We start from the raw sequence: 23,764 nt of genomic DNA on the forward strand, positions 1-23,764 counted from the left end.
GGAATCGGTATATGCCTGGTAGGTCAGATGTGATAGCAATATCGAAGTTAGATCGGAGCAAGATCATTGCGAATCTGTCTTCGCTAGGGGACTGGGAAGAAGGAAAGTAGGACCGACGTTGATCTCTCCAAGGGGATTGGATAAATCTTTGGTATTTGAGTCGGATTCATTCAGCTCGCCTTTGGCATCGACGTAGGAGTTACCCGCCGAGGATCCTGATTTGGTCAAGTTGAGACCCTCGATCCGTAGTCCATCATCTTCTTCTTCCTCTTCAACTAATTTCTCGTTCTCTGGGAGAGGGTTATTCATGAGTGCCGGTGGTCGTTGGTTCATCAGGCGAGCTTGTTTGAGACTGATGGTTTTTTGTTTGTTCGTTGATGACACTACCTGATCCAGGTCACGCTCGATGGTTGCCTTCATCAGAGCGGCCATCCACAAGCGACCCTCCTGGACGCTATCAACTTGGAAGTAGTGAGTCGTAGGCTTGGTGAACTGCACAGTGCGCGAATTGCCCATCTTGGGGGGAACCAGCTTGAAGAAGAATGGGCCGCTCACGTCTTTGCTCTTCATTCCAAGGTCAGGAGAGACGGGCTTGAAGTTCGGATCTGTGGAGCTGGCATTGGCTGGAAGCGCAGTGGAACCAGTGACCACTGCATGCAGGGTGATAATAGGATCGTTATCTGCCCGCAGCACACGGTGGGCTGTGATATCGATCAGGCCCCTCTCTTCAGTGTCATCTTCAGCATAGTAGTATGAGAGACGGCGACCACGCAGAACGAATAGTCGGGGCTTCCAAGTTGTCATCAAGTTTGATGATCTCTTCTTCATCCACCCACTATATTCACAGCCGTCCATCTGCTCCCGGGGCGCCTTTTTCTCTAGGCCACGTGTATAGGCACTGGTTTCCTTTTTAGACTTGATAGTTCGGGGGCGAACGACGTATCCCGGAGGCTCGCCAGCTTTGCCAGAACCGTCCGTGCTGTGTCGCTCCGAGCTCTTGGAGGTGGCCGATGGAGTGGTGGACCCAGTTCGAGCAAAGCTAGAATCAAATTCCTTGGGGGAGGCAGGTTCAGAGGTGTCCTTGGTAGCATCTGAGATGGCGCGCATGCCTACAGCTCGTCGCATCTTAGGGCCAACATTCTTTAGAGGCTGGAAGTGCGAGGAGCGTGAAGAAGTTTCAGCAGAATCGGCCGCCTTCTTCGTCATCAAAGGTCCGAAGCTCGCGAAAAAGCCAGGCTTAGTATCAGACGACTCCGAGGTACGACCACTCTGGGTCGAAGAATTACGTTGGCTCATGCTCCGCAGTCGTGATTTGGCCGGAGAGTTATTGTAGTTCTTCGAAGCAACGGAAACATGTTTATCGGCATCGCGAAGAGAATCGACACTTGCAATTCGGGATTGGCGCTTGGGGGGTCTCACCAACATGGGCTCGTCTTGGTAGCTCGACTTTCGAGAATGGCTGTTGCTGCCGGTGTTTGAGGTGCGTTTCTGCAGAACGCGACGATTCCGACGTGAATCAACCTCTGTGCTGGAGAAATAACCGCGGTCCAAGTCATCGGTGGCTTCCGGGGTGTTAGGCTCAGATTCAGTCGCCCCACGGAAAGCCCGAAATCCCTCTGTAGGGGCACCAACTGACGTTCCTGGGCGAGGAGGAAGTACGTAAGGTCCTGTTGTAGACCCTCCATTGAGCGTCCAGGTTCGGTCGAAAGAGGCCTTCTTGGGGTGGCTGTGGAAATCAGGGTAGCCACGTTGTGTCGCGTCGATGGAAGAGTGTCGGCGATTGTGGTTGAATTCCCGAATGGACGCCGCGGACATTCTCCTCGAGTCATTGCCATAGCGAGGAGGGGTCATGGGGGTGACCGGGGAGCTCCCGTTGCTAGCTAGTCGTGGATGTTGCCCACCCATGGATGATCGTGGGGCATAGCCTGCACCGGTCTTCTCTGACACGGTGGGAATGCGGGGAAGGAAACCACTTGTATGGCCGGCACGAGACACAGTCCGTTCTTCATGAGGACTGGGGTACCCGGCGACAGAGCCTCTGGGAGGCTGCGATGGTTGCGGTTGCACCTTGGACATATTGACCTCCTCCTGCAAAGCTTTAATTTTGTGCCATGTCTTGAGTCGCTTGCCCATGACACCAAAGTCAAACTCCTTCATAAACACAAAGTCCTGGTTCATCTCAAGTAGCACATCACCTGTGATCTCCTCATTCTCGAAGATGTCGCAGTGTTTGGAATCCACGCCGAGGCTTCGCAGGTGATTTGCAGTCTGGGTTTGATTCCATCTCCGCACCTCCTCCTCGGTCAACGTTGTACCCTCTTCCTCGTCGGTCTCGTTTCCATTGATGTATGACAATCGATGGCTGATATGGCTGCTATATTCACTGCCGGAGTCGTTGATAGTCTTGGCATCCTGCGTTGACACGCTGTGACGGGGCGTATTCATATCGGTGATGTGTTCGTCGATCACACTCAACGTTTCATTCATGACGGGACTGTCCTGACCGTTTGCGTGCTGTTCTGCGGATGGGCGCAATGCGTTTTGGATATCGGCTGCGAGACTTGAGTACGGTAGGGGAGACGAGGCAGATCGCTGCGGAGAATCCATGGTTTGGGGCCCATGAAAACTGTGCTGCCGGGATGCCTGCGGAGTGGTTTGTTGGCTTCCGACGGTCGCAAACGATGTGTCCTTTGGTGTGGTTGGTTCGATCTGGGCAGGCGACTCGGTCCTTTCTGAAGTGATTACCCCCTGGGATGGGTCGATACGAAGGGGATTCTGAAGTCTGGAGTACTCGTATCGTTCGGCTTTCCTAGTGAAGCCTGCTTGAGCCATTAGTTTCGGTTCTACCGATGCCGATTTCATGTGCGCGTACCTGCGGGGAAGAGGCCTTTCTGGTCGGTGCCAGGATATTCGCCAAGCCACCAACCGTCTCCGAACTCTTCGTCCAGCTCGACCAGCTGAATGATATCGTTGCGATGCATGGTTAATTCATCTTCGCCACCGGTGTGGGCATCTGGATTGGGTTAGGCACATCATTCTCGGATAGCGCAATGCGCTGTACTTTGCGCGGGATCGACTTACGGACAACGAGGAGATAATCACCAGGAATAACATTGTGTGGTGGTGGCGGTGGCGCCAGCTGCGCGTCGGCCATAATTGCAGACGATGGGGGCGCAATTCCTCCGGTCGCGCAAGGATTGAGATAGGAAGATCGGAAGGCCAGACGGGAGGGGGAGTCGGTTGGAGTAGCTTAGACGCAGGACATAGGGGCCCGGCAGCCCTTTCGGGGAAGAGCAAACAGATCAACCACCGGGCAGGTAATTTCAGAGAGAAATGTGAAATTCGTAGGGGGGAGAGAATAAGAATGTAGAAGGGTCGGGAATCTGGAAGGACATCGGCTATCAGGTCTTGTTAATGGATCTCGCGGGGGGGGGTTCGAGCACGCACCTCGCAGTGCTTCGTGCGCAGAACTATTGAAGACCTAACAATTGGAAGTTCGTTAGGAAATGGTGGCGTGTGCCAGAGATCGATCTATCATGCCAACATAAAAGTTTGACAAAAGTGGAAAATTCCAGGAATCGAATCTGAGCTGAGAATCCTAGAATCTGACAGGAATCGTGGAATGGAGGCTGAAGGTCCACAAATATGAACCGAGAGATGTAGAGGTAAAAAATGGGTCTTCGGCCAAGAGTGACGTGGTGGCCAAGGGTTCTGGTCCCACGGATTGATTGGAAAGTCAAGATGTTCAATGTTCAAATATTGCACAGGAAATGCAATGATTTCATTTCAATTCAACGAAAGCTCAAGTTCCGGATGGTAGAGATGAAAGCGTCTAGATGAATCCGGTCATTCCTGAGCAAGTCTTAACTACTCCAGATGTACATTGAGTCAGCATTATCAGCATACTATGGATGATATTTCCTATAATATCTATTTAAACCCCATCACTTAATATCATGATATCCTGCATTGTTTATCTGTACATATTATCTGTACATTATATCTCAAGTAGTATACAAGGATTTCCAAACCTGCATGTTATAGGCGCGCGCTATCATATCCGGTCACGATGGGCACGTTTTAGTCATTTCAGTCCCTTTGTTATATCGTTCTTTGTTCCTTTTGCTTTTTATATCTTCATCTCTAATGCCCTTGATTCCCGTATATTTGAGGGAAATTAGAGGTTTAATTTTCTTCTTTCCTTCCTATCAGGTTGTTTCGTTTGTCAGTTGGTTCTCGAACAGAAACAAACAACCTTGGTTGCCCCCTCTTTCCCAACCTTTGTCCTTGGTCACTGAAACTGGATCAAGCGCTCCACATACCCTGGGGATGTCTGTGATCTTGTATTCGGCATGAAGTCTCCTGAAAGTCAAAAATTGAAGGCTGATCATGTCGGACAATCCAACTCCACAGCGAGCCTCTTTCTGGGGGGCGTGCGGAGGAACTGGATGTCCGCTTCCCGATCAACTACCACCAATGCTCGTCAGATTGCTCATGCTCCTTCTCCTGCTTCTAATGTTAATTCTATTAAGCCTTCGGGCTCCGATCGACCAGAAGCTTCACTCATGTCCCCCGTCACACCGGGGGATATGCTACAATCAGTCCTATCAAGTGTACCAGTGACTTCGACTGTCACTGCACCCAAGCAAACAGACCCACCAACCGCCGCCCTTCCTTCTCCCGTCCCAAGTGCAGATTCTCATTTAAGTCCAGTTATTAGCAATCTGTCAGCCGTTGCTAGTCCCGCCATTACCAGTCCCGCCATTCCTGCCATTCCTCAACTCCATACGCAAATCCCCACCCCGACTTCCGTAACAAATGAAACTGCTTCTCCCCTGCCATCTGGGATGAGCAGAGTCCCACAAGACTCTGCAGGGACCACGAGCGCATGTTCAACCACGCCGGGAAGGACAGAAGTGCCGCCCCGGCCCATGCAAGGAGCCAATGGGACCCAGTTGGCTGCTTCGGACGATCTCGTGCCAGATAGATACATGTGGAAGAAATGGATGGCATGGGTAGATCAAGTGAAAACCCATGCGGCTGCTGCGCCCTCAATTATCGCCATCCCTCGAGTACAACTACTCTATGACGCCTGCGTGTCTCAAGACCTTTTTTATCTGGCCCTACACCAGGTGTTCTGCCGGATATCTGTAGGAGGCAAAGTATTCTTGGATCTGCCCGAACTAAACTCGGAAGGATGTCGCCGGGGACTGAATCGCGTCGCTGAACTGTTACAAAGCAATGCAAATCTCCCAAAGGAGATGGTTGTCGCCTTTGCTCAGTTCCCGGTCATGCCGGATGATGTGAAGGAACATGGCTGGTATCAACTCGTGCTCCTCCAAGTCGTCGCTTTCCTCCCACTTCTGGCAACCCGCTTCCCGAGCCAAAATTGCCCGTTTTACTCTACAGTGTCTTCTCGACGCTTCATGCCGCTGGTGCACGAGATGAAGACGGAATTTGAACTCAACTCCCCGGTTTTCATGAGTGTGATTTATGCCTCCATGGCTCGCCAACTATATGATACGTGGAATCTTGAGGCGTTGAATACCTTATTCCGGAGGAACCTGATGATTTCGGACAAGGAATCTCTTCATAAGTTAATTGATGAATACCGAAGTATCCCTATGAAAGCACCGAACTCGCAGCAAACGCCATTGCCCAGTCCCCACGCTCTGGCCCTCTCTCAGGTCCAATCTCGACCGAAAGTCACTCGGGCCAACACCCAACCCTCTGAGAGCCCGATGATAGCTCGTGTAGTCAATCAAGATGGTACAGTGGCATCTAATGGATTGCAATCATCAAACGGTCCAGCCAGGCAATCCTCTGTTAGCCAACCTCCCGCTCAGCAGCTCGCCCAAGATCTCGCCAGGCAGCCTCCGCCGATGATAACCGCCCCAACTTATCAAATTCCCTATATTTATCCCTCGGAGATGCTGCAGAGGCAGCAGATGCCACAGATGCAGAGGCAGCAACCGCAGCATCCGCAGCCACCACAGCCACCACAGCAACCACAGAAACCTCCGCATCCGCAGCAATCACAGCATAGTCATATGATGGCCCACCAGGGGATGGCAATGGCACCACAGCAAATGCAAGCCTGGCCAATAAGCAATCACGCACAAATGTCACCGATGCCTGGTCATGTTCCTGGGAACCCTTGGAACCCTCCCAACTTTCAGGAATTTTCTGGATCCTGCGTACCTCCATCGGCGTACTCAGTCTCCACCCCGCTCAATTCGGCTCAGAATGGTGCTCGACCAGTCGTGTCATCTCCATCAACGTACACATATCCATCGGCGTACACATCTCCCTCCCCGCTCAACCCGACTCGGCAAAATGGTATCCAATCAGTCGCTTCTGGTGATCAACGCCGAGGGATCCAAGGGCCATCGCAAAATTGTAACCAAGGGACAATACAAACCTATCAGACTTATTTGAGAAACCAACCGATTGGTTCCCCGCGCCAAGCTCCCGCGCCAAGTCAATCCAATGTTCCTCTTGTCTCGTCTGCCAGCGCTCTGTTGCCAGACCATGGTTATCGAATTCCACAAACCTCTCATCCAAATCCTATGCGCACAGGGCTACACCAGGCCGATCTGCGTGACCCGGTCAAAAAATGTGTCAAGAAAGGGCCAGGGGGCGAAATGCGCGAGGCCGAACTGTATCACTATGTTAGCGATTTCGCGCTGGAGCCTACTCTTACCGACCCCAACGGTTACAATTATGTTTGGGTTTTCCCTATGTCTGCCGAAGACATAACCAGGCGTCCTCGGTTAGAATCGCCTATCCAGGAGGGACATCGTCCCATTATAACATATCAATCCGGCTGCCGCACCCTGCGCTTGCGGTGTGTCGCACTTCCAGCTTCGGCAGCTGAAAACGCAAAGACCCTGTGGCACACTGCGCCAACAAGCTGGCCCAGCGTGTTTTATATCCATCTCAACGGAAGGGAGCTGACTCCGCGCCGCAAGGCTCACAATGGGAAGGATCTGCCGTTAGACATTACTTCGGATGTTCACCAGGGCGATAATAAGCTACAGATTGACTTGCTTCTGGGGCCAGACGAATGCAAAGATATACGGTATTACTTCGGGGTTGAAGCAATGGATGTCTCTCGATTTGACTTGGTACGCAGCCTCGTAAAGGCCATCCCTGCGGAGCTTGTGCGTCAAAAAATCAGCAAGCGTCTGAGCCCGTCCGCTGAAGATGACGATGTAGCTGTCGTTTCCAATAACCTGACTGTCAGTCTGATCGATCCTTTTACTGCACAAGTCTTCCGCACGCCCGCCCGCTCCAGTCTCTGTGAACACCAAGAGTGTTTTGATCTTGAAACTTTCATCAAGACACGAAAGTCTGTCAGCGGTCTGACCGCGATGAACGATAACTGGAGATGTCCTATCTGTAATTCTGATGCTCGTCCACAGCTCCTGGTACTAGATCGATTCCTCGAGGACGTTCGCGCCCAGCTTATTCAAACGAACAAACTGGAAGGTGCCCAGGCCATCACAATCCAGTCTGATGGCTCATGGACTGTGAAAGCCACTGGAGATGAAGCTACCCCTTCTCCACAGAAAACGAAGCGTTCTGTCCTCGCTAAGCGCAAAGCAGAGGATCCGGCACTGTCAGGGAATGTGACTTCACGCCTAAAATATGAAAATCCCTCTTCCCCTGAAATTCCCAAAAACCAGGAGCGGGTCGTCATCGAAATTGATTAAGGTGCCATTGTACACCCTGGCCTTTGTCATTTCTAGACGTGATCTCCTTCCTAATCATCTTCTCTGTTACTTCATTGTCTTTTGTGCCTGAACTCTGTTTTTTTGCCCGCATTCCAAGAAAGATACCCCCTGCTTTGTGTTTTTAAAATTGTGCGCCAGAGGCATCTCTCTGATTGGCGTTTGGTTTCATTCTTTTTGGCCTTTTGGCCTTCAATTCTTTCCCTGATTCATGGATCTTTCGTGCCTACAGTGGTTCGAGTACACATGCTCTCTCTCGCTTTGAATGGGCCTGGGCCTTTACACCGGAAATGCCTAGATTTCAGTGTAAACCGGTTTGGAGAACCAGAAACGAACTTCAACGTTTACTACTTTTTAATATCCATCTGGTGGCCACTACGATTATGTACTTGAATCTTGAATGTTCCGATAAACAAATCATGTATGCTCATTTAGCGGATCTCTCCACGTTCGACATTAAATTATACATAGGGTAATATAGTTGGTATATCGCCACATCCCGAGAGGTTGAATTTATTTCCTCACTCTCCGAACATGACTAACGAGGTTCTCAATAACCCCTTCAAAGGCCTCTTTCTCTCCAATAAGACCGTCCCTTCTCTTGAGCCAGTACTCCAATACCTCACTCGCTCTTAACGTAACAGCCTCTAATTCCTTGGCATGTTCTTTAAGTTCTGCGTCCGTCAATCCATCCAATGCAGCATCAGTAGTATCACACAACCGCCGCACAGCCGATAGATCCAACTGCGGTGGCGGCACCGCTCCACGTCGCGTAGTCTTGCCACGAGAAGGGGCCTGCCCCGCCGTCTGGCCATTAGGATCGGTATTAGAGTCTCCTTCACCCTCGCCGTCGCCATCTTTGCGGACTTGGCTGCGCGAGCGTGCGGCGGGGGTATTTGTGCCGGACTCAAAGTCGATGGAGGGGAGAATGAGCTTTTTCTGTTTTGAGGCAGGGAGGATCTCGTCTAGATCGACGGGGACGCCGAGGGAGACGAGGAAAAGTCGACGAATGCGGGATTTCACCCAGTTTTGTGGTTGGAGTGGTGGTGGGGCTACGAGCTGGGACCAGAGGGAGAGGGAGCGCTCTGTGCTGAAGATGGCGGTTTGGTCGGCGATGGGTTCGACGGGGGGGGAGGGAGGCGAGGTCTTGGGAGGCGGGGAGGAGGCTGTCGAGGGTACCTTGGAGGGAGGCGAGGAGTTCGGATGTAGATTTGAAGTTGAATTCTGTGAGAGGGGGCTGGAGTTTGTTAGTATTGTTGTTATGGTTGTGTGGGTGGGATGGAGACATACAACAGATGGTGCGGGAGGTTGTGGAGGGGTGGTTGCACCACCAGGTGCCACAGGTTCTTGGAAGCCATCGTCAAAGTCTCCGAAATCATCGTCTCCCATATCTTCGTGCTCGTCAACGAATTCGTCAAAATCGTCGCCGAAGTCGTCACCGAAGTCGTCGCCCGTATCCGCTTCCATGGCCTCGTCTTCAGCGCCATCTAGTGATGTAGGTCCTGGGTCGGGTATTTGTTCCACAGTGTCAGGCTCCGCATCACTGGGTGATCTTTGATGAGCGCGTGGCCCAGGTGATTCTTCTATTGGCATTGTGTCGACTTCAGAAACGCGCGTTTCAGGAATTGGCTGGGTTGTCGCATCGGTGTCGGAAGTATCATCCAGAGAAGCTTCATTGCTCTCAGAGTCGGATACTTTTATGACAACATCAGGTACTGCGTCAGCCTGGCGCTTTTCATGCGCTTCAGTTCCTGGTACCTCGCCGTAGCTCGGCTCATCGTCTACCTTTTCCACGACTGTGTGGGGAACTGGTAAGCTGGGAGTTATAGGTCGGTCCTCGGACCCCGACGCAGGGTCCACGCTGACTGTATCTTCTGGGATAATTTGAATCTCGTCGGGAACAGCATCTTGTGTTCGTTTGTCGAATGCTTCTGTGCCGGGAATTTCACCATGCTGAGCACTGCTGTCGACCCGCTCTACTCGTGTAAACGGGACAGGGGAAGCGCTGCCAGGCTGTGAAATTGTTTTGGACTGTTCATGGCCTTCACTAGCATCTGAGAAGTGGTCATCGTCGCTGCTGGAAGCTTTAATGAAAAAAAAAATCAAGTTAGATTTTGGTCATTTATGACGTCCTAGGAGCCAACTTTACCAATATCCTGAGCTCCTGAGTCCTCCAGCTCAGTTGTCTTGGTGGGAGGTTCTAGATGAGTGGGATCGGGTGATGCCTCCGACATTATTGTAGGTTAAATTAAGGCTGGAGCATGGGAATAAGAGGGTATAAAGAGAAATCCAGGAAATTAAGCATGCAAGTCGAGCTGTGTAGCGTGGAGTGACGGCGTGCCGCAATCGATTCGAGTCCAGAACATATGTGCCTGAATGCCTGAGGCATGAACCCACTTGCCTTCATCCTCAGGCAGTGAATCTTGATGTTTGGGCCAGTTAAGGCATTAAGGCACCAATCAGCGCGTAACTCAAACTCCTCGATTATTATTCCGAGCTTTAACCTCTCACTTCGTAACTTTACTTCACTTTTCTATTGGGCTCAATTCTCATTCAATCAGTACAATCGCATTGTCTGTTTGATCTTGTGATTTGTCTCTACAGGATCCCCCGACCTTTCACTGGTCGTTCCTGCTCTCTTCCACTTTTTCCCATAGCTTGATTCCCTCGCCTGCGACAACACATCGCCATGTTCGGCAACAACAACTCAGGCGGCAACAAGCCCCTCTTTGGATCAGCTGCTGGCACTGGCAGCGCCTTTGGCTCTAACCAGAATACTTCAAATGCCGGTTCTACTGGTCCTAGCCTGTTCGGAAATGTAGGAGCTACACCTGCCGGAGGCGCATCTGCTTCACCCTTTGGAGGCAACTCGGGCACCCAACCCTCTTTGTTCGGAAGCGGTACCACCAGCAACACCACTAGCAGTGGCTCATTCGGTTCGAACACTGCGACTTCAGGCGGCACCTTCTCATTCGGTCAAGCTCAGAAACCCGCCGGTCAATCGGGTAGCTTGTTTGGTGGAAACTCGACTCCGGCAAAGACAGAAGCAGCTACACCTACCCCTACAGCTGGCGGAAACATTTTTGGAGGAGGTGGCGGCACATTCGGAACATCAACCACACCCGGTCCATCAGGAGGATCTTTGTTTGGCAACAATTCAACCACTCCCGCCGGTCCTCCACCAGCATCAAAGACACCTCTTTTTGGAACGACACCCGCTGCGTCGACAACCCCGTCCTCGGCCGCACCTTTCTCTACAACTCCAGCTACTACCCAGCCGCAGACAACTGGTAGCCTCTTTGGTGGCGGAGCCAGCACTACACCGGCTGCTCCCAAATTAGCATTTGGATCTACCCCTACCACTGGCAGTGGAGGTCTGTTCGGTTCCAAGCCGGCCGAGTCCACCACAACCCCGGCCACAACTGCGGACAGCACCCCGAAGCCCAGCATGTTCGGAAATGCCGCTCCTGCCGCCAGTGCGCCAAGTACACAAGGATCTACACCTTCCCTTTTCAAGATGCCATCTGCTGGAGGTGACTCCGCTGCTAAGCCTGCATTCTCTCTTGGTGCCCCTGCTGCTAGCACTGGTGCCTCCCTGCCATCGTTGGGCGCTCCCGCGGCCTCGACTGCTACTCCCCAAAAGTCTCTCTTCACCGGCCTTGGGGGTACCACATCCTCTGCTGCCCAATCATCCACACCTGCTGCAGCTCCTACAGGACTGTTCGCTCCAAAACCCTCCACATCCACTCCTGCGACTGCTGCCACCACATCCGCTCCCGCCGCCACTCCCGCCGCCCCGGCTCCGCTTGGAGGTATGTTCGGTAAGCCGGCCACTTCCACCCCGGCTTCGCAGCCTGCCGCAGCTACGACGACAGCAGCTGCCGATAAAACCACTACCGCGACAGCTCCGTCCACAACTACCACAGCTGGTACAGCCGGTACAGGCACCGCAGCTCTTGGGCAGTCAACCACAGGGCCAGCCCCACCAGCCCAATCACGGCTCAAGAATAAGACCATGGATGAGATCATCACCCGCTGGGCGACAGATTTGACCAAATATCAAAAGGAGTTCCGTGAGCAGGCGGAGAAGGTTGCTGAGTGGGATCGGATGCTAGTGGAGAATGGAACCAAAGTGCAGAAGCTGTATGGCAGTACTGTCGATGCAGAGCGCGCTACCCAGGAGGTTGAACGTCAATTGGCCTCCGTGGAAGGCCAGCAAGATGAGCTAAGCTCGTGGCTGGATCGATACGAACGAGAGGTCGACGAGATGGTTTCGAAGCAGGGATCCCCCGGCGATAGCATTTCAGGCCCGGATCAGGAACGCGAGAGAACGTGAGTGCTGACTCTCCAAAAATGAATTGACAATGACACTAACTTCCTTAGATACAAATTGGCCGAGAAGCTCTCCGAACGTCTGGACGAGATGGGCAAGGATCTGACCAGCATGATCGAGGAGGTGAACGCTGCCTCGGCAACCCTAACCAAGACCAACCGAGCAGACGAGCCCGTATGTCAACCAACACTATTTATTAACGAATCTCTTACTGATCCTCTTACAGATCTCCCAAATTGTGCGCATTCTCAACTCCCACCTGTCTCAACTGCAGGTCATCGATCAAGGTACATCCGAGCTGCAGGCCAAGGTTGCTGCAGCTCAAAAGGCTGGCCAGTCGATCTCTTCTCGGCTTGGCTACGGTTATGCTAGCCCTGGTATGGGTGGAGGTCATGCCGCGGATGATTTTTACCGCTCGTACATGGGACGGCGGTAGAGGTGATGGATACGTCTTATGATTTTAATTCAGGTTATCGAAATATACCGTGACCCAATGGAGAGGATCTGTTTTTGTAGTAATACCTCACATGACTTCCACGTAGTTTTGACTTGTTGTTTTACAGTATCCCTGCAGGTGTCTGAATCACAGCCTGGGGTTCCTTCTGTGTACATTTCCTGCTTAATCTCGACACCAGGAAGCAGGCTTGATACCGTCAGAAACTCGCCATTATCGACACCATGTGGTTCATTCCAATGTTGGTTAGTGTGTCGAGATGTCACATACTTGAAGTGTGACTGTGACATATCCGTATGATCCTCCTCTACTACTTGGCTACCTGTGTATTTCTATAACGAGTGGCTGCTTACTGTTGAAGTGCTTTGATAGGGTCAAAATGGAGTGAACTCCTGATATGCTCTCGCCTATTCTAGGTCACATGCTAATTGCAAAAAGCCCCCACTGATCACATATGATTGGAGCGGAGATGATAGTACAAAAATGGGAAGGGCTTGAATGGGGCATAGAAAGTATAGATCCGCTTTAACGCTTCTGGTCCTTGGTCAAGCTGTCACTGGGAAGAGTTAGTATGGCAACCTAAAAATCCACGGGGACAGGGTATGTAGCACATACATGTGGCCCTCGAGTTCATCGAGGTGCTTACGCTGCTCGGAGATCTGCTTCTTAAGCTTCTGTAGCCTGTCCGCTTGTCAGCAACTTGTATCCACACCCTCACAGGCGCAACTTACTTCTCGATCTCTTTCTCGCGAATGTACAGGGCCTCCTGGGCAGCCTCACGCTTGGTGAATGCGTCACTGCAGCCATGTCAGCAACGGATGATGTCATACGACAGGGCAGACACTGGACATGCTGTGCCCGCTGCGCCTCATTGACCACTGGTGGTCGGGGCACGGCGGGGAACAAGTGTGATCAGATGCAGGGGGAACGAGATCTCACGTACCCAGAGACTGAGCCGCCAGTTGACCTTGGGGCGCCGGTGTCACCTTCGCCGAGACGAGGCACAGCAACCGAGAAGGAACGGCACTGGAGGGCACGGCTGGCGGTGGCAGCAGGTCGGATGATAGTTTGACGGAGCATGATGATGATTTGTGAAGTTAAGATTTGAGAAGAGGAAGAAGTTCGGAAGTAATCAAGGAAGCCTGGAAGCTACTAAGCTGGCAATGACATGACGACACATCATGTGATTCCGGGGTGCATTAGATAATGTATTATGTCAGCCGGTCTTGGTTCCGGTAAATCTCTGCGATAAGTCAACGTGCTCTCATTCGGCTCTGTAAGAGATCATGAGGGGTTGAAGATCATTCGTGTCTACAGAGTACAGGTTCTTGACTGTGACTACGCAGTCAATGATTTCTTCTCGGCTGATCGATATGTATAAAAATTGATTTTATTTTTGGTGTTGATAGTCTAGACCAGCTGAGCCTCTGACGGTTCATAAGATTTGATATTGATACAAGGGGCTTAGGGCTGTTTCGGACATACAAGGCATAATCCAGGTTACGGATTATTATAATATATCCAAGAACAATGTGTTCCAAAAAGTGAGGCGTAAAGTAGGGAACCCCAAGGGCGATTGGTGGGCGCGGGATGGGGATGACGCTGAGCGGCCCACCGAACCACACAGAAGATGGATTGAAGCCACGAACAATTCAAGACGAGGGGAAGAGTAAAAGATATAGAAAAATGAAATATAATGTAAGATTTTGGAATATGAGCATGTGAACAAGTTAGAAAACTTTAGATAATCGATAGGCTGTTTGTTAAAACTCCCTTGTGTGTTAAATCCCAACGACACCGCCCTGTTGATTCCCTCCCCCTCTTCTCCCATTCTCTCTTCCCTCCATCTCGGATCCTCCCCCCTTTCTCTTTCATTCACAGTCCGTCTCTAATTTTCTTTCCTCAATCCAGGTAAGTGTTTGGGATATCCAATTTCATACTTCGTACCCCTTTCCTAGTTCCCCCGCTCTACAACCAGACCACACACAACTTCCCCCTCAATTCAACTCCCCTTCCAGAATGGGGGACAGGATCATTGAGCCGCCAAGGAGAAATCTATAGAAGGATTCTCCTCTACATCTTGAATGATCCAGAATCGCCATGCCTCTTTGATGATTTATTTCCATTCATCCTTCCCATGTTTACGTGGTGGGACGGCCGCGACCGCTTCACTGATTCCAAACACCGCACCACTCCGGGAAGCCCACATCTGGCCCATCAACATATCCATCGTCATGATATCTGCTTCAGGGAAAGGGAAATGACTGGCGTCGACTGGCATACCCTAAATGAAATCAAATCAGTTGGCAAGACCGCTGAACCCCCAAATCTATGGGAGAGGGTCCTGGCGCTCTGATCTACCCCTCCCGGTCGGCGATGATGTCGATGGCGTGCTTCCCACTCATCTCCAAAAACACAACACCATCTATGAAAATCATCAGTAGGGTCTTCATACTAATCAGATTTGATTGATCTAGAACTTTTCACCATGGGTCAAGAAGACGCCGTTTACCTCGCCAAGCTCGCTGAGCAGGCCGAGCGCTATGAAGGTTCGCCTCCCATATTCAATGTCATAGATATGAGATATTGACCCTAGAAACAGAGATGGTTGAGAACATGAAGGTCGTTGCCTCGGCCGATGTTGAGCTTACCGTTGAGGAGCGCAATCTCCTGTCTGTCGCCTACAAGAACGTCATTGGTGCCCGCCGTGCCTCGTGGAGAATCGTCACCTCGATCGAGCAGAAGGAGGAGTCCAAGGGCAACGAGTCTCAGGTTACTCTGATCAAGGAGTACCGCCAGAAGATCGAGGCCGAGCTTGCCAAGATCTGCGATGACATCCTCGAGGTTCTGGACAAGCACCTTATCCGCTCTGCCCAGAGTGGCGAGTCTAAGGTCTTCTACCACAAGATGAAGGGTGACTACCACCGCTACCTCGCCGAGTTCGCTACTGGCGACCGCCGCAAGGGTGCTGCCGACGACTCCCTGGAGGCCTACAAGGCCGCCACTGAGATCGCCCAGACTGACCTTGCCCCTACCCACCCCATCCGTCTCGGATTGGCCCTGAACTTCTCGGTCTTCTACTACGAAATCCTGAACTCCCCCGACCAGGCTTGCCACCTCGCCAAGCTGGCCTTTGATGACGCCATTGCCGGTTTGTACCCCGCCTTGTTTCTGCCCACATTCCTAGTCACTAACTTCTAATACACAGAGCTCGACACCCTGAGCGAGGAGAGCTACAAGGACTCCACTCTCATCATGCAGCTCCTCCGTGACAACCTGGTACGTTAATTCTGACTGCTCTGCATGAAGCTTGCCACTAATCCTCTCATAGACCCTCTGGACCTCATCCGAGGCTGAGGGCTCCGGCGAGGCCCCCGTTGAGAAGAAGACCGAGGACGCCCCCGATGCCGAGGGTGAGAAGCCCGCCGAGTAAAGGGTGAACCTCTAAAAAGATATTGATGATGGACTCGCGTCCTGGGACGGATGGAACGATTGTGAGAATTATGTGACAGGTTTATCAGAGCAAGACCAAGTGGAACATGAAGGAGAAGCCCACAAGATGCACTGGTCTGGACCTTGGTTTTCTTCTGGTTTCCGGACCTTAACATACGAAAACCTGGGTTTGTCCATGTAATTGAGGGAATCCCTTCATATCTTTTTGTCTTTGCACTCCCTGTTATTGGTCTGGTGTTGTCTTGCTTGGAACCTTGTCCGATGTCCTCTTTCTCGTTTCTTTCATTCTCCTTGTTATTTTGTCTACTTGCCTCTCCTATTTTACCCCTCTGAAAGAGTCCCCTTTGCGCGCTCTCCAAACACCCCCTCACATATACACACGGACAGAGAATTTTTTTTAAATCAGCTCCTTATCAGGACCACAATGAGGGCTTCGTACCGACCCCCCTGCCTTTTTTCTCTTCTTCCCTATTCCCTGGGTCTTTCTTATCTCGTATGTTCTATGTGCTATGTGCCGTGTGGCGTTCGATTCCAAGGTTCTTGCTAGATTTAAAGATCAACTGAGGTTTACCTCTTGCCGTACTTGATGCCCTGTGTGACAGTATCAATCTTGGTCTGGACTTTCTACTAGGGATGGCTGGTCTTGATGTAGCGTAGAGGAAGTATAGCGCAGTCAATCTACTTGCACATATACACCTCGATTCCATCCAGATCCCACATTTCAGCCAGATCTCCACGACTGAATGGAGATTGCGAGCCCGCCAGTTTTGGTCGACCCGAGTCCAGGAAAGAAGACTGTCCTTGAGCCGGATCGATTTGCAAGTAATACTCATCCTGCGCCAAGGTGGAAATATTGGTTCGACAATATGACAAGGAGGTTGATTTCGATCAGTCTGAGCAAAGTGATAAAGCAGCCCAATAGGCAGCTCTTTACAGCTACTGTGAACATTGAATATGAGATCAACAAAACCTTGGGCTTACGATGCTCGCATAGAGGAAATTCTTATTCCACAGAAGAAACACAAGGGATTGATTCATGTGTAGACGGTCCACGGGTGGGTACTCATAGAAGAACAATGTATACACCAATTAAGTCAGTCTCTCAAGGAGGTTGATCGGAAAATAATACTTGATTTTCTCGGATATCGTGAATGGGGGTGAGTTTTGCATTGAGTACCTCCTCGTGCAATTAAGATTGCTCAGATGCCTTCGCTAAGGGCAGGCATGGAGTGAATGGATAGGAAGTTTGAATTTGCTGAATCCTAGTCTTTCATTTAATCGAGAGGAGAAAGTGCCTGCCGCTGTTCGTCTTGTGGTCACCGGTTAAACGCGTCAACTTCTTATCTTATAGAGAGCTACCTCGGTAGTTCTTCGTGGACGTGACCAAAGTACGGATGTCACATGGATTCAAAATTGGGTAGTCGATCATTGGCAAAGCTGGAAGATCAATTGGATTCAAACTTCAGCTATCAGCAATATCTCTTGTATCAAGGACCTTGGAATTAGTGACTTTTGGAATATACCATATCCGAGCTACCCTGACTATCTAATATTGGGAGAGAAATTCAATAGTTTGTCAATAAGCTTCTGTTCTAAATTTGGCTACAGTCAATAAACACTATGGGGCACTACGGGGCACTTGAGTACGGATCTACAGGGACAGTACAATCATTTTGAACATTTCCATTGCTATGGACAGATCCCATGCTACCAACTATTCAAGCTAGACAGGGTATGATGGGCGATAAAAAGTCAGTGGGGACTTGAGACATGCACACATTCCTGGGTATGACATGGAAACAAGCAGGAAAGCGGAGCCGCAACGAAAGAAGAAAATGCAGAGGAATCAAAGAAGAAATAAGAGAGTCGTGCAGGGTCAGTCCAGTCCATTCAAATGGGGTGAAGAAAGGGATATGATGTGATGTGATGTCAGGGCAAGATGTACAAGTGATCAGCTGTTGAAGATCAGATGAATGGGGGGAAAAAATGAAGGCATGGACAAATGGGAAATGGACTGTTCCGAGACGATGACCCTTTATGATGCTTTCCACTTTCCATGCCCTGTTGTTGACCATGACCATGACCATGCAGATGACGACGAAAACAAATTTCTGTGCGGGCTCCGGTAACAGTTCATTCAATAAATCGAGTCTAGTCCCAGTCCCCGAAACGCCCGAGGTGCTATGCATCCAATGATAAATAAGGAAAAGAGAAGAAAAAAAAATACAGGGTAACATGCCCGCAAAAAACCGCCGTGGGAGTCACAGTGAGGAAAAGAAAAGAATAGAACGCCGGAAAATAGAAAAAAAAAATGTCGGAGAAATGTTGGAGAAATGAAGCCCAGTGGTATCGTCAGGGCAAGGAGATCGTCGCTCCATGGGAAGCCACACAGATTAGCGTCACATATCGATGACTCGGTGAGGCGCTTGGATGATCCTCGATGAATCAAGGTTGCCAAGACTCAGGTGGCGGGCCACTTGATGAGCCCCAAGTATGCGATGATGTCACGGGTAATCTAACTTGGCTTCCTTTGGTAAATAAGCACCCGGGGTGATGACCGTTATGGACTTAGCGGTCGATCCAGTTGCAAAGAAGAAGTGGAGACCGTGACGAAAGGCGGAAAGTGAAGAGTAAATGTAATGGAGTGGCCACATCGAACCGGTCGGGTGGCTGCGAGATGAATTTGAAAAGTGGCGAAAATTGTAATAAGGGTATTCATCGGAGTAGAATACAACGGTCTTCGCAATTGTATCTTTCCAGTGAGAGCTGTATTCTTCCGTAGAGCCTCCTGTTCGCCCTGAGCTCCTCCTTTTAGGCAGAGATTGCAATGAACGTAAGTCGGGCTTGGAATCAGAATTTGGCGTTTCAGACGGGAGAAATGAAGGGGTCGTAGGTGGGGAATCGAAAAGCTCGGTGTGAAGCTCGGTGTGCTCGGTATGAATCGTGACAAAGGGTTCTCAAGGTCCCTAAATATCCCGATGTCGTTGGGCCACCAGCGTGCAGCGATGGTCCACCTGCGACGCTTTCCTCACTCCTCCCACAAGTAGCTATTTCTGAGCCTTGCGTGCTTTCGTACTTCGGGTCATTTCGCCCTTGGTCATGTTACGGGTGAGGCCGCCAATGTAGTCCTGCAGAATCTTGTTGTCCTTTTCGAGCTTGTCATGATCCGACTTCACGGCGTCGATTCGCTCGGCAAGGGCTTGTAATGATGATTGTAGAGCCTTAGCTTGTCTGTTGCTTGTTAGCGTTCCAAAGGCCCTTTTTCCATTCTTTCAATTCTCGACACCCAAGGGGGTGTCTGTGATCAAAAAGGGGGGAACAGAACACTCACTCTTGGAGAGTCTGTCGAGCCTCTTTGCCCAATCGCTCCAGATCAGCTGAATTCCGTCGGGGACTCATGGCACGGGCGTCGTCGGGGGGGAATTCCTCCTCTTCGATTTCGATTTCAGGGTGGTCACGGGGTACGAGTATCGATGCACTCGGTTTGCGGCTCGCCATTCGTGGGCGTTCAGGTCGGCCGCGGCGGTCAGTCTCGGCGTCAGATATAGATGAAGATGAGGACAATGATGACATATGCATACGGCCACCGTCGTTGGGTTGAGGCAAGGTATCAACGGGAGAGGCTTCAGTCATCTCTGTATCGGCCATATGGGTGGTTGTTTGCAACAGACGCAAAGATGATGGGGTTTGGCGAGTCCAGTGTGGCGGCTGTTCCGTTGCCTATTTCTTTGATTTTTTTCCCTCAAGGGAGGTTTTTTTCTTTCAAGGTCGTCGGTTGTGTCGATTCCTTCTCGTTCGCTGGTCGGGAAAACGAATTTTCGAATTCGAACGACCACGGTCTACCCCTAGCGATGTACCCCAGACGAAGAATCTGCGTTACGCTTGAGGTAGCTACCGGGGTCGGGAGGGAGATCGGATTGAGGTTGATGGGACGAAACCGAGAAGACCAGAGAATGGACCGTGTTGGGGGTTGAAGATTTCCGTTTTAGTCGAGTGGGCGAGTCAGTAGAGGATGTCGAGAATGAACCTGGGGGGGAAGGAAGAGACAGTGGCGTGTGTGAGAGAGCGAGGAGAATGAAGGTGAAGTAAAGCAAGAAGCCAAAGGGACTGAGCTTTCGGGAAGGTGTGTTACAAGATGGATAGGATTTCCGTCGTACGAGAGCGGTGGACGGTACGGACTATCTTAGCACCTTTTCAGTAGGTGGAGGGCCAAGTCCCTTGGTTGGATGCGACTGATCGTCCCCCCCCTCTTGCGGTTTTTTTTCTTCTTTTCTTCGTAATGAAGTATTGGTAATGGAAATTTATCAGATTTCATGTATCCTTATCTTCATTATATTCTACGGATTGATTTTTATTTTTATTTTTATTTTTTTCATTGATTATTGAATTTGGAACTGGAAATCACTTGACTTTTTACTCTTTTTTTGCAACGGATCAGGTCCGGTTTAGGACCACTCTTTTACTTTCTTCGTTCTCTCCCTATTACCCTTTTTTTTCTCTTTTCCCCCTTTAAACTAGGAGGCGAATTGGTACACCGCTTCCTGATCCACTAGAATAACCGGGTTGAGCCAGTAGGGCTTAGATCCACTTGTAGAAATTAGCCAATTATAATCTAACATGACACTCCGAGTGGCAGAAAGTCTGTATCAAACAGTACCGAACTCTGATGAACGCGTATGTGTATTTATTCCCCCCTTTACCGCAATCGACCTACTCAGATAGGTTGAATTCAAAAGTACCTTTACTCTCTGTCACTTTCAAAGTAGCTCGATCCTCTTTCATTCCTACCGAAAACGGTGTTTGAACTAGAAATCCAACAAGTCAAAAACTATATGTATACGATGTCTCGAAAATCAATTAACTCATATTCATAGTTACCTGAAGTATGGGGATGCTCCCAAGGGCTGTCGATCGAGCCTCAAGCGGATTATGACGCCATTTGACTGGTGCTGTATAACATACGAAATTTCGAGGTTTACTCCCGGTATTCTCCCCCAAAGAAGCCTCAAGGCATGTACAAAGTACTGTACAGTTACAGGTATCAAGAGAAGATTTCGATCTGAGATATCAGTTTTAGATTTTCCAAGGTTTGTTTGAAATCATCAAAAGTACGTAAAACCCGATCTAAACAGGAAAACATTTACGGAGTACTGATGGAGACAATTCAAAAATACAAGACGATCGCTTTACGCCCCAATGCCAAGACTTTCATTCTGCCGCTCGGTTAGCCTTAGCTTAAACACAGAATCCATGCTTGTTATCCTATGTACGGAGCACTCCGATCTAGGATCTTCTCCGTGATATCCATATACATATCAAATGAACTTCGGTACTCCGTATCCACCTTCCTAGGCAGAGGGAGTCACGGGGAAAGGGGGGGCGTAACTACGGAGTTGTACATCAACGCTTGGAGCCGATCCCATTGCCCGTGATCCCTCCCATTTGATGGACATTCAACCGAAAAGGAGGTGAAACCAAGCAGGGTCATCACTGCCGATCCTCATGGCAAAATCGTTCTCCACCTGAACTTTGGAGAGGCAATCCTCCACTTGTACATTGCTTCGTTGGCCTTGGCAGGAACAACCTGTCAGGCGGTCATCAAATCCACTGGCTTCTCCGGGTTTCCAATCTCGGCAATATATGAATCAAATACGGGGGCTTCGACGGGGTTCCTTGGATCGGTCTTGCCTGCTTTTAGCCAGCTGCTAAATCGGTCCCGTTGGACCAAACCCAGGTACCGGACCCGAGAGTATCTTCCATGGGTCCCTATCCCGGCAGTGGCGTGGATTGGGAGAACGGTGGCTGCAGCGAAACAATCGAATCAGAACTGCCGGCGCCACTCCATCTTATACGTCTGGGGCACGTTGCACGAGCTCTTGATGACGGCATCTACATTAACTATGTGGCAATGTGTAGTTCTATACAAATTTTTCAATGTTTGTTGATGTTTTCTATCTTTTATACTAATGGATCCATACAGAGTACTCTTGTATCCTCGTATACTCCCGTAAGTAGTCGCAAAGTGGAACCTAAATTGATCAGAAATTTCTCTTTACTTAACTTCTGTACAGTATATTATAATTCAATGTACCTGTACCCCTCTTCAAATGACCAGTGGCCATCGTTCCTGAATCCCCGACGCTCAGGCCTGGGGGGGTTTTTTAAAGTCTGTGCGATGGTTCCACCATAATACGCATACTTTATGCTGTTGATGGGGGCGACTGAGACAAAAAACACTGCTTATTCTTTCCCCGTGAAACCGGAAACCTATCCACCTAACTCGTCGAGCGGAAGTGGTAAAATTGTACCGAGAGTTAAAAAGCGCCCGCCAAAAGTAGAAAAGTTGAGGGAAAAATTCAGATCCAACTGATGGGCAGGGCAACCCTGCCGATCCGTATGTCAATTATAATGATTCGTCCTTTTCATCCCGCTTCCCTACAATAACCCACCAGTACCGAAGTTGTTTTCATTTATAATTTATAATTTACAGCTACGGAGGGGGGGCAGTAAGGCTAAGTTGGAGCACGCTAATCTCCACCCCTCCCTCTTCCGAGCTGCGGATGGCGCGCGTTCTTTGGGTTAGTGCGGGTGGATAATGGACGTGGCTAACGATTTTTGGCACAGTCTCACTGGCCACGTTCACCTTTTGCCGCGGGATATTTCCCTTGTGCAGAATATCCAATCAAACAGTCTATTTATTTATTTTTTCAGTAATTTTTCTTTTCTTTTATATTTTGCGTTTCCTTTTGATACCCAAGATACGCCAACACCAGCACCAACAGATTACTACGTACATTTAAACCTTACAAACTGAACTGGCTCAGGGAATCATGTATATTGATTGCCTTTCAATTAATTGGGATTCCAAGTCAATAATCTATAATCCATCTATAATTTATTCCCAGTTCTTACACAATATCCGAGTGGAATTGAATCACGAGGTCCGGGGCTGTGCTGCCTGACAGTGGGTCATTTATCGTACTACTTACGGATACAAGTTTTTTAGTTATCGTGACTGACCCCCTTACTAAACCCACTACATAGTTATCTAGCTTAAGCTTGGAAGTTGCAATATCGCTGGAATGCCGGTTCCAAGTTCCTTCTCTCCTTGCAAGGTTGAAGAATTTATTTATGTCATCGCAGGGGTCAAGTGACCTATACCAGCATGAGCATACTGTAGTGATAGTTATCCAATCCCTACTCATACATAAATTCTTACCTGTTACAGCTTAGCGTCGCTGTACCTTGAACCATGGCTACATATCATTTAAACATACCAGTAATCACCGACCTCAGTTGGTACTAAGGTCAAAACTAACCTTGGGAGCCGAGCTTGAAAATAACCACCAGTTCCAATTTAGTACACCGTACGGAGTACATACCCCTATACCATACCTTAGTATGTAGTTAATGTTTCTTAGGAATACTCGAAGAGGCTCTATCTAAACATTATTCACACAAAAACAACCTACATTGATGTCCCACATCTGCAGATCCTCTCAAGCTCACAATCCTGTTTTTAGATTTGGATTCTTGTTTCTTGATTTTTATTCATTTTTACTCTAGCTTCTGTGGAGCGATGTTCTCCGGAATGTGGGAGCTTGGGTCCGCCAGGTCGATCCAGGTTAGATTGAAGACTAGTTGATGAACCGTGCACGAGCGAAATGTTTAGTAGTGTTACGACGTATGGCGGGGTCTTGCGGAAGTAAGCGGGTTCCAAGGTTAATAGATACTATAGTGTGAGATTCTGGAGGCGTGGAGCTGAGAGATTTATCGCTTACTGAGTTGGGC

General features: G+C 49.8%; 7 protein-coding genes across 7 annotated transcripts; 3 read left to right on the plus strand and 4 right to left on the minus strand.

The window, feature by feature from the left end:
• Positions 1 to 63: 63 nt before the first annotated feature.
• Positions 64 to 3,154, minus strand: N7520_008757 (putative polarized growth protein (Boi2); the record flags this gene model as incomplete). Its single annotated transcript, XM_057142691.1, has 3 exons — positions 64 to 2,819; positions 2,873 to 3,013; positions 3,082 to 3,154. 3 exons carry the CDS (start codon positions 3,152 to 3,154, stop codon positions 64 to 66), a joined length of 2,970 nt encoding a protein of 989 aa, XP_056991979.1.
• A 1,411-nt stretch (positions 3,155 to 4,565) lies between these two features.
• On the plus strand, positions 4,566 to 7,715 carry N7520_008758 (MIZ zinc finger domain protein; the record flags this gene model as incomplete). The annotated part of the gene is made up of 1 exon (XM_057142692.1): positions 4,566 to 7,715. The coding sequence occupies one exon, from the start codon at positions 4,566 to 4,568 to the stop codon at positions 7,713 to 7,715; it is 3,150 nt and encodes a 1,049-aa protein (XP_056991980.1).
• A 531-nt stretch (positions 7,716 to 8,246) lies between these two features.
• N7520_008759 (DUF5102 domain-containing protein) lies at positions 8,247 to 9,967 on the minus strand (the record flags this gene model as incomplete). The annotated part of the gene is made up of 2 exons (XM_057142693.1): positions 8,247 to 9,817; positions 9,883 to 9,967. The coding sequence occupies 2 exons, from the start codon at positions 9,965 to 9,967 to the stop codon at positions 8,247 to 8,249; spliced, it is 1,656 nt and encodes a 551-aa protein (XP_056991981.1).
• A 455-nt stretch (positions 9,968 to 10,422) lies between these two features.
• Positions 10,423 to 12,502, plus strand: N7520_008760 (putative nucleoporin Nsp1; the record flags this gene model as incomplete). Its single annotated transcript, XM_057142694.1, has 3 exons — positions 10,423 to 12,065; positions 12,117 to 12,240; positions 12,293 to 12,502. 3 exons carry the CDS (start codon positions 10,423 to 10,425, stop codon positions 12,500 to 12,502), a joined length of 1,977 nt encoding a protein of 658 aa, XP_056991982.1.
• A 543-nt stretch (positions 12,503 to 13,045) lies between these two features.
• On the minus strand, positions 13,046 to 13,600 carry N7520_008761 (uncharacterized protein; the record flags this gene model as incomplete). Its single annotated transcript, XM_057142695.1, has 4 exons — positions 13,046 to 13,076; positions 13,136 to 13,201; positions 13,252 to 13,317; positions 13,464 to 13,600. The coding sequence occupies 4 exons, from the start codon at positions 13,598 to 13,600 to the stop codon at positions 13,046 to 13,048; spliced, it is 300 nt and encodes a 99-aa protein (XP_056991983.1).
• A 1,408-nt stretch (positions 13,601 to 15,008) lies between these two features.
• On the plus strand, positions 15,009 to 15,953 carry artA (14-3-3 adaptor artA; the record flags this gene model as incomplete). The annotated part of the gene is made up of 4 exons (XM_057142696.1): positions 15,009 to 15,069; positions 15,123 to 15,671; positions 15,729 to 15,799; positions 15,852 to 15,953. The coding sequence occupies 4 exons, from the start codon at positions 15,009 to 15,011 to the stop codon at positions 15,951 to 15,953; spliced, it is 783 nt and encodes a 260-aa protein (XP_056991984.1).
• A 3,067-nt stretch (positions 15,954 to 19,020) lies between these two features.
• On the minus strand, positions 19,021 to 19,621 carry N7520_008763 (short coiled-coil protein; the record flags this gene model as incomplete). The annotated part of the gene is made up of 2 exons (XM_057142697.1): positions 19,021 to 19,204; positions 19,305 to 19,621. 2 exons carry the CDS (start codon positions 19,619 to 19,621, stop codon positions 19,021 to 19,023), a joined length of 501 nt encoding a protein of 166 aa, XP_056991985.1.
• Between the last annotated feature and the right edge of the window lie 4,143 nt (positions 19,622 to 23,764).

The sequence above is a fragment of the Penicillium odoratum genome, assembly GCF_028828045.1.
Source record: "Penicillium odoratum strain IBT 22623 chromosome Unknown utg000006l_segment0_segment0, whole genome shotgun sequence".
NCBI classification, from domain to species: Eukaryota; Fungi; Ascomycota; class Eurotiomycetes; order Eurotiales; family Aspergillaceae; genus Penicillium; species Penicillium odoratum.